General features: G+C 36.4%; 1 protein-coding gene across 1 annotated transcript in view; it reads left to right on the plus strand.

Moving 5' to 3' along the window:
* The window catches only part of MAP4K3 (mitogen-activated protein kinase kinase kinase kinase 3), a 105337-nt gene that overhangs the window by 85393 nt on the left and 9798 nt on the right, over nt 1–10146 (plus strand). Inside the window, exons 24-30 of the mRNA XM_004686272.2 lie at nt 1796–1880; nt 2923–3002; nt 7239–7299; nt 7380–7497; nt 7937–7995; nt 9217–9320; nt 9748–9919. Of these exons, the coding sequence (XP_004686329.2) occupies nt 1796–1880; nt 2923–3002; nt 7239–7299; nt 7380–7497; nt 7937–7995; nt 9217–9320; nt 9748–9919 (679 nt within the window). The remainder of the gene's footprint in view (nt 1–1795; nt 1881–2922; nt 3003–7238; nt 7300–7379; nt 7498–7936; nt 7996–9216; nt 9321–9747; nt 9920–10146) is intronic.

Genomic DNA, 10146 nt, shown 5'->3' on the forward strand with positions numbered 1-10146 from the left:
GGTGAATCCTCTCACCCTCCGCATCTCTGGCCTATACCCCAGTTCTGTATGAATAAATAAATAAATCTTTAAAAAAAATAGGTCTTAAAGTAAAAGAAACTTGCCTCAGTATAGTAAAGGCAGTGTATCACAAACTAATAGCCAATATGATATTCAGTAGTAAAAAGCCAAAAACTTTCTCAGTAAGGTTGAGAACAAGATAAGGATGCCTGTTTTCACCTCTTTTGTTTAACTCAGTACTCAAGATTTTGAGTGCCACTATCAGCCAGGAAGTAAAGAGAATCCAAAATGGGGGTAAAAAGGCATAAAACTATTACTATTCACAGACAATATGATATTTTATATAGAAAATACTAAAGACTCATGCAAAAGTTAGTGGAAACAAATGTAGCAAAATATTAGACTATGAAATCAGTATATAAAAATCCATAGACTTTTCATTACAAACAAAACGAAGCAAAAGACATTAAGAAATAACTATTTACAATTATTTCATAAAAAATTAAATATTTTAGGCCCTCCATGGTGGCACAGCGGGTTAAAACACAGCACTGAGAATCTAAAGCCGCTTCCGCATGAGTTCGATCCCCGCCTGCCCCGGAGGTGACCACATGGCGTGGCAGACCTCTCCTGACCCGTCCCCTGCTCCCCTCAGCAGTGTGCTTTGTCGATCTGCCTGTTCTGTTTCCCGCTCTGTCTCTGGTGAAGCCTCTCACCGCCCCTGAGCCTCTGGCCTGTACCCCAGTTCTGTATGAATAAATAAATAAATCTTAAAAAAAGAAAAAAAAGATAAGAATAAAAAAAAATTAAATATTTTGGATTCAGCCTAACAAAGGAGGTAACAACTCTTCAGCGAGAACTATAAGATATTATTGAGAACATGGAAGCATGCCCCATGTGTCTTGAGTGTGGAGATCCAAAATAATCAAAATGACTATCCTTCCTAAAATGATATGCACCCATTGGGCCTCCCGGATAGCCTAGGGGTTCAGTCTCAGTGCTGTTATCCTGTGGCCTAACTTCATTCCTCAGTCAGGGAGCTGACCTGCCTACAGACCAGCAGATCTCTCCTGTCTCACCCACTGCTCCCTTCAGCACTTTGTTTCAGTATATCCACCTGTTCTGCTCCCCACTGTCTCCAGTGAATCTTCTCACGCTCTCATACCTCTGGCCTATATACTAGCTCTTGTATGCATAAATAAACAAATAAATATATTTTTTAAATGCCACTTTTCAGCAAAATGGAGGTATTTTAAGAGAATTATGGATAACAAAGTAAAAATAAGAAATACTGAACATTTGTATAGCAGACAATTCTATAACAAAAACTGCCAGTAGACATCAGTAAGCATTCTGCAGACTGTGACTTTTTTTTTGGGGAGGGGGAATTTTATATTAAGCAATAGAGGGAATGGGAGGGGTGTATATTTTAAAACAGTTCTGTATATTTTAAAATTGAAATATGTCTGAATTTCAAATCAACTGTACCTCCCACTTTTTAATGTTAAATTATTAGTACCATCTTTAGGTTCATAAACTCAAATACAAAAATTTTTAACCTTTGGAGATTTTAATTTACTCCAGGAAATACTGTGTTGGTCTTGATGTGGGACATGTAGATGGTATTTGCATAAGCAGTTTATTGTGTACAGTTGTTACAGTTTTGTTTATTTGAGAAGAAAAATAGAATTGCTCTCAGTAAGTTATCAGTTGACAACCATTGTATGACACTTTTGTGTTATCACTAGCAAGCAAATGAATTGATACATTATCTGGTTATTCTTTGTTTTTTCAGATGGGTGCATGTTTTTCAAAGGTTTTTAATGGATGTCCCTTGAAAATTCACTGTGCAACATCATGGATAAACCCAGATACACGAGGTGGGTCTTATCTTTAATTTTCCCAATTGTTTTTTAAATTGAACTGTAAAAGCTTTTATTTTATGAATATAATTTCTGAAAAAAAGTTTTAAGGTAAATATGTTCCTATGTTGTTATCAGTGTTAGAGAGTGACACATAATGCTGCACTTGCATAATGCAGTTACCATATCAGTATGAAACCTTACACTCTATATATGCCACCCTGCTTTGCTTCAAAAGTTTCTTTTGCTGCACAGTCACTCAGGACCTTTGTTTTTAGACATTGCTACTGCTATAGGAATCTAAATACTGAGGATTCAGGGTGCCTACTTAGAGGATTTCTCAGCCTAAAGGGGACAATAATAAGAGTAATTGTACTCACTCTAGATTGTCTGCATTGCCTCACTATGTATCTTAAAATATATCTATGTAACCAGTTATGCTGTTAATCCTCCAGTACTAATTGCTAGGCACTCTTGAGTTGCTCAAAGCATACTTCAGCTTAGTCTAGAGAAGTTCTTGGTTTGTTGTTTTATATTACTGTTTATATTACTGTAAAAACAATCAGTCTCAGCAGACAACATCTTGTAGATCTTGAGAATCCTGCCATCCAAGTTTTAGTGTTTTTAATGAGTAGTAATCATATCCTGGTTTTTGGTGTTAATGTTTATTAATATGGCCAGTTTGCAAAAATATTTTGAATTTATATCAGCTGTTCTTGATTTACATTTCTGCATGTTAGTTTCCACCCTTTCCACCCTTCTGGAGAGAAGAGGCAACAGATTCTACCATTCCTAAGTACCTCTGATGAGCAAGGAATCCTAGCATGCCACTCTCCAAAGTCTTTTTAATGAAACTTGTCTTCATTGTTGTGAGGCTAATATATATAGATAACTCAATTTATTAAGTGTTTAGCCATTTATTTGCATTAATATAAATATTTATTACTTATAATTATACCAACTCTTTTTTATGTATATTTAGTTTTAGACATATAAACCTTTTTAAAAACAATTTAAAATCAAGTGTATCAAAATTAATGGATTGTTTTTGTTATTTCAGATCAATACTTGATATTTGGTGCCGAAGAAGGGATTTATACCTTGAATCTTAATGAACTTCATGAAACATCAATGGAACAGGTAATGTTATTTTGGTTTTATCCTTTTCTTTAACTGTTAAGTTATTATGTGTAGACAGTAGACAAAAAGTATTTCATTGCTGTGATCTGAAAGACTCTTCATGAAATCTTTATAAAGCGTGTCCTGTTTACCAGTTACTGAGGACACATTTATAGAATAGTCCTTCCTTTTAAGGAGCTCGTGATCTAGTATGAAAACTGTCCCATAAAACAGTAACCACAGGAAAAATAAAAAGTAACCACAGGTAGATGTAGCACTAGGGATGAGTACAAGGTATTAGGCCACAGAGACGGTGATTACCCGCCCTTAGGGAGCTGAAGAGAGGCATTTGAGATGAATTATGATGGAGATGAGTAGAAAGTTGCCAGACAGACAGAAAGAAGATAAATATGAAGACGGGGAGTTACAAAACAGCTTGACAAGTATGGGGAACTATGGATGGACAATTTGGAATATAGAATGAGTGTAAAATATTAACAGTATACAGCTAGGTAGCTAGGCAGATACCCAACCCAGGGCTTTGTTGTACTATGCTGAAGACCAGGTCCATGTTTTAGAAATATGTTCGTGGTGTGACAAGAGAAGAGGATAAAGATTATGCTCAAAAGGTAAAGATAGGGCCTTTCTGGTTAAGTCTCATCGCTATACCCCTGGGACTAGTTTGATCCCTGGCCAGGGAGGTGACCCACATCAGGCACAGCAAACCTCTCCTGCTCACCCACTGCTCCCTTTAGCAGTGCATTTCAGTAGTTCTGCCTGTTGAGCTCCCCACTCTGTCTCTGGTGAATACTCTCACCTCCACATCTCTGGCCTACACCCAGTTAGTTCTATGCAAAGAAGAAAAAAAAAGTTGTGTTGTGTCAGGGCAAAGGGAAAAAATGGTGTTTGGAATTGTAGGGGACACTTTTGAATGTCACAATGAATGGGTATCTAACGACTACAAAAATTATAATGATGATTAATAGCTAATGCCTATATAAAGCTTATGATGTGCTAGACATTGTTTTTAAATGCTATTCAAGTATATTAACATATTTAATCTTCATAGCAAAATCTCAGAAGTAGATACCATTATAATTCTCATTTTGTTAAGAAATCAGAGACAGAAAAGATTAGTAATTCTACAAAGATCCCACAGCTGTTACATGCTGAGCTGAGATATGAACACAGACAGGCAAACTCGTGTCCATGTCTTTAACTACTTTACCACACTTCCTCTTCCACCTACTTGTTGTTGCTTCTATAAGTAAACACTGAACCTAGAAAAAGATGAAAATATTAGAATAGGCCAAATTGAATGACCAATTCAAATGGTAGTTACAGAGAAGTCTAGGTTGACTTCAGGATTCCATCTGTGTTGATTGGGTGAATGAAATTAACAGTATGGTTATAGGAGAAGATGGTAAGTCTTGCAATCTGGAAAGAATATGCAGTGGATGGCTGAAAAATATATAAGAACAAGGGAGCAATGAATAAGAGTATGTATAATAATTAGTAAAATAGTAGTTCACAGGTGCTAGTGCTTTTCTTGGACACAATGAGATACCTGGAAATGATATTACTGATAACAGTTAATTGTAAGGGACAAGATCCATTTTGTGCGTTAAGTGGGAGCAAGCATTTATCAACATAATTTGAGGAACTCTTAAATGAAGGCATCTATCAGCCCCACCCAATCTCCGTCTCAATAACTTCCCTTCTCGGATGCTTCAGTTTGAAATTACTTTTAGCATAGTAATTTTTGAGTGAAACATGTTCTTCAAAATGAAACAAGTTCCCTCTCAAAGAAAGCTTATAGGAATAAAAAGTGAGACCCTGAAGTTCTTCATGTTACTGTGAAGTTGACGATTAGATTGATTCTATATACTCTAGGGAAGGAATCTGGGTGGCTTGAGTCTACTAGATAGGGAAGGTGCTGAAGATGAGAAAGGATACAAAACAGGGTCTCGATATAAAATCCTTTTAATCTGCTTTTACAGTTTATAGCTAACATCTGTTGAGTGTTAAGTGTGTGCTTTACAAGTATCTGGGAGATGAGGTGCTGCAATTTGCAGTTAACACAGGGCCACAAGAACGTCAAGTAATTACTCAAGGTCACAGAATCATTGATAAAGCAGATGTAGGAAAATTGCAGAACCTACTCTTACTGACTTTTATACACTTTAATTAAAATGATTATTTCACCCAGAACCTATCTAGAATCCTAGGAAAGCTTTAGTTTTCTAAATGTAGCTAAAGTGAAATCCAACACTAAGTTAAACCTTGCATACTTCTCCATTATCTGTATAATAATATGAAAATAATGTTTTTTCCTGTACTTGATGTATGCTTGTATTAAATAAACTAACTCAGTTGTATCGACAAATATATGTAATCTCATAATAAAGCAAAGATTTGATATTAGAAGAAATACTTCAGTTTCTTGCTGCTTTGACCATATGTACTGTAAGGTAGTTTTAAGTAAGTAATTGTTCTTTGCTCTGCCTGATTTTCTCAATATAACCAATGAAATTCCCAGTGTCCCAGTGCTATTAGGAATTTTTTATGAGAAGCATAAAGTAATCCTTTTAATTTGGTGCACAATTATATTTTCTTAAAAGATTTGTTTATTTATGCATACAAAACTGGGATACAGGCCAGAAGTGCAGGGATGGTGAGAGGATTCACCAGAGACAGAGTGAGGAACAGAACAGGGCGACTGTTGAAGTACACTGCTGAGGGGAGCAGCGGGTGGGTCAGGAGAGGTCTGCCGCGCCATGGGGATCACTTCTGGGGCAGGGATCTAACATGCACTGATGTGGCTTTAGCTTTTTAGTGCTGTGCTTTAACCCGCTGCACCACCAGGGAGGGCCCTGCACAACTATATTTTAGAAATATAGAGCATTACACATATTACCTGTTTGGAAAAATAAGGTATTTTATCAGTACATTTTGCAAATAAGTGAAGCTATGAAATTTTATTTAAAATGGATTCAACTTTGTTTCTCTCTATTTTAAAAAAGATATTTATTTATTTATGTATGTATGTATACAAGGACTGGGCTGTAGACCAGAAGTATAGGGGGTAAGAGGTTTCACCAAAGACAGAGTGGGGAGCAGAAAAGGCAGATGTACTGAAAGACACTGCTAAGGGGAGAGTGGGCAGGTCAGGAGAGGTCTGCTGTACCATATGGGTCAGCTCCCTGGCCGTGGATTCATTGAATTCATGCCACAGTGACTAGTGGTAGCTTAATAGAGCTGAGACTTTGACCCCCTGCCCACTAGGGAGGCCTTCTCCTCCTTTCATTGATACTGTTTCTTTTTTAACTGTTCAGAAGTGCCATTGTGACATTGTGTTTTAGTAACATCCTTAGAGACCTTGATTTATATGTTTCATCATTCTCTCTCTATTTGGGGTAACCTAGTAGGAATTGCCAGAGCAAATCCAGCAGCCATGCTTGTTTAATCAGAATGCCTAATTAACATTCATCAGTGGTCCTCAACAGGATCAAACTGATGCAAACCTCAGTGTGCATCAGAATTACCTGGCTAAAACAGATTTCTGGGCCCACCTCAGAACTTCTACTTCAAGAGGTCTGAGGTGAGGTATCTGAATTTGCATTTCCAACAAATGCTGGAGTGAAGCTGGTGATGTGATACATCAACCACTTTGAGAACCACTGATACCCAAAATGAGATGTCTTGTGAAGAGTGGTTTTTTCCTCCTGAATATATGGGCTATGTGCTGGAAGGCCCTCTTTTGCCATAGATACTAATCTCTTTCCAGGTTCCGGGAGCACCTCCCCTGTCTGTGTATTAGATTTCAGCAATGAATGTGTGTGTGTTCACATACATGTATTATAATTTGTAAGTTTTCATCATACTCTCAGACATTTTCACTCTCTTCTCTCCTGAAACCACGCATGTCCATATGCCTAGATAGAACTGCTTTAAGGAAACACATAAAAGAATCTTATGTTAACTCAAAACTAAAATAAAAAATAGACAGTTTGATCCTTCTCCCTGCATAGTTTAATAAGATTGTATTGCCCTTACCAAAAAGGAGACTTGAAATAATGAAATTACATTTCTAATTTTTTTCTATTCTGTGTTTATGTATCTCATATTTTTAAGTGCTTTATAATAAGAATTTCTCTTAAAATAAGTTTCTTATTGATATGACAGTTTAAATGTTTGATGGTACATGTTTGCTGTTCTCGTATCCTTAGTAACTTTGTATTTTGATATTTTTACCAGCTATTCCCCCGAAGGTGTACATGGTTGTATGTAATGAACAATTGTTTACTATCAATATCTGGTAAGTCTTTTTAGTTTTAAAATACCTTATAGTTGTTGCTCTGTTACTTGTTCTTATGTCATATTTATTTTTCTCTGCAGGTAAAGCTTCTCAGCTTTATTCCCATAACTTACCAGGGCTTTTTGATTATGCAAGACAAATGCAGAAATTACCTGTTGCTATTCCAGCACACAAACTCCCTGACCGAATACTACCAAGGTATCAATAGATTTCCTTATTTCCTTGTCTGTACTTGTTTGTTTATTAACATTATAAGTAATAATTCATTCTGATAAAGTTACACTATGGAAATTAAAAAAGAACATTGTGTTGTAGAAATTTGTGTGACAAAAATGTCATATTATTAGAAAAATTTCCAATTACATTAGATTTTTCTTTCAAAAATTTTAATCTTTTTTCCTTGTGCTACTGTGTTTCTGCCTATAATTGGAAGGGAGATGAATAGAGATCCAATTTATTCTTATTTTTACTAAAAAACCTAATATTTTTATAGATAATTAAAAAACCTAGTATTTTTACATTTTAATAGATAATAGAAAACCTGTTTTGAGCAGTTCATCCTTTGCAAGTGATCTCTAACAGCCCCATTATCATAAATAATGCATGTGCTTATGTGTCTATTTTTATTTCCATTTAGGAAATTTGCTGTATCAGCAAAAATCCCTGAAACTAAGTGGTGTCAGAAATGTTGTGTTGGTAAGTACCCTGGTCAGTAACATGTAGCACTTCCTGTGAGGTCTGAATAAAAAGATTCCTGTGAGGCTGGTGAAAAGCAGTACTACTCTCCAGCGTTCTGCCATGCCATTAATAGTTTCTTTTCCCCATTAAGTAAAGCAAATGTCCTGGCCATTCTGTCTTCGTGTAAAATCAGCCTAATATACTTTTTTACTTAGAACAGTTGTTTTGCAACTAGTTTATTGACTGAGTAAATGAAGCAAGTAGGATGACATACTACAGCACTGTTGATACCATGTTCTCAAGGGCCTGTTACTCATTGTTCACCTTCTGGTCACCACTAGCAAGTACCTAAAAGAGAGAGCATTTATTCATTCTGTGTTTAATGTGTGAGCCTTTGGCTTCTTATATGATGATTGTGCTCTCCCTTTCACATGCCATTAGCCTAAATTCCCTTTTCCTTTCCCCCAATAACTTCCAGTTTTAGTTGCATGCAAAAGAAATTAAAACGTTTCTTTCCATTCCTTTAAAAGGCTGACACCTGAAAGGTGAGTTCTAAAGCACAGTGTTAGGGCCTACGTGGTGGCACATGGGATAAAGTCCCAGTGCTATCAAACTATTGCCAGTCACTGGCATGAGTCCAGTCCTCAGCCAGAGCGGTGACTCATATGGTACAGCATAGCTCCCCTGTTTGGCCTTCTGCTCTCCACTCTGTCTCTGGTGAAACCTTTCACCACTCCCTACCTCTGGCCTATACCCCAATTCTTGTATGCATAAATGAAATAAATCTTTAAAAAATATATAGAGAAAACATAATGTAACAATTTTACCTCAAAATAAAAAACCGGGAAAAGAAGAAACCTCGAGCCAATTCAGTTTTTAATATTTATAAACCTGTAATAGGAGGTTTGATTAATTTCTTAATGTTTTTTCAAATTAAAGCATCACTGCCTTTCAATTCCCAAAAGCATCCTGAGCTACTTGTCCCTGCGTGTTCTAGGAGCTTAACATCTTCTCTCCAAGATCCTGCTCCTTGAGCTAATTTCCCTGCTCCCATGAGCCTAAAGTCCTGTTTCCCTGCCCCTAGCCAGCTGGTACATTCTTGTACATAGGAACAAAAATCCTGCAAGTAATGAGGGAATTCTTTATTACCTGAAACAGTATTTCTTTTTTATTCTGTCTAATAATGACTATCAGAGAACTCACTGTTTTTTTTTTTATTTTTATTTTTTGTCTTTACAGTGAGAAATCCTTACACAGGCCATAAATACCTATGTGGGGCACTTCAGACTAGCATTGTTCTGTTGGAATGGGTTGAGCCAATGCAGAAATTTATGTTAATTAAGGTAAGCATGGCAGCCAAATCCAAATAGGGAAGAAGGCAGGGGAGTAAAACAGATAGAGCTCAGATTGGAACACAAGAGGTTCCCAGAAAAGCTAGTGGGTTGACCTTGGGCTAGTACCCAATTTCAGCATCTCAGTTTCCAGCTATGAAAAGAGAGTCTGTACAAGTGGTTTGTTAATTCTTTTCTAGCCGTGGCACCCTAAAATTGTGGGGGGTTTTTGACATAAAGAAATTTACTATGATAAACCTAGAATTTTTATGAAGATATTTCAAAATTTGCATTTTTCTGCATAGTAAGTTTCTGTGACAGATGAAGTCTTTAGAAAGAGAGCTATTTACGAAACATTCATGAAAGTAAGTCTTAGTATTATTCTCATGAAATTGATTTTTGTATCTCCTGTGTAATATATGTTTGTTTGCCTCTCTAGCACATAGACTTTCCTATACCATGCCCACTTAGGATGTTTGAAATGCTGGTAGTTCCTGAACAGGAATACCCTTTAGTTTGTGTTGGTGTCAGTAGAGGAAGAGACTTCAACCAAGTTGTTCGATTTGAAACAGTCAATCCAAATTCTACCTCTTCGTGGTTTACAGAATCAGGTTTGTGATTTTCATTGAATTATTAAGTTTGGTACCTGTATTGGTTTTGGTTTACTAAATCTCTCATTAGACAAAAGTAGTGTAAAGCATACAACCTGAAAAACATTAAAACTGGAAAAATAGAAGATAACTTGCTTTAAAATGGTAATTCTGACCCTCCCTGGTGGCACAGTGGGTTAAAGCACAGCACTAAAAAGCTAAAGTCACTTCAGCATGAGTTTGATCCC

The sequence above is a fragment of the Condylura cristata genome, unplaced genomic scaffold (genome assembly GCF_000260355.1).
Source record: "Condylura cristata isolate star-nosed mole 26May11 unplaced genomic scaffold, ConCri1.0 scaffold00020, whole genome shotgun sequence".
Classification (NCBI taxonomy): Eukaryota; Metazoa; Chordata; class Mammalia; order Eulipotyphla; family Talpidae; genus Condylura; species Condylura cristata.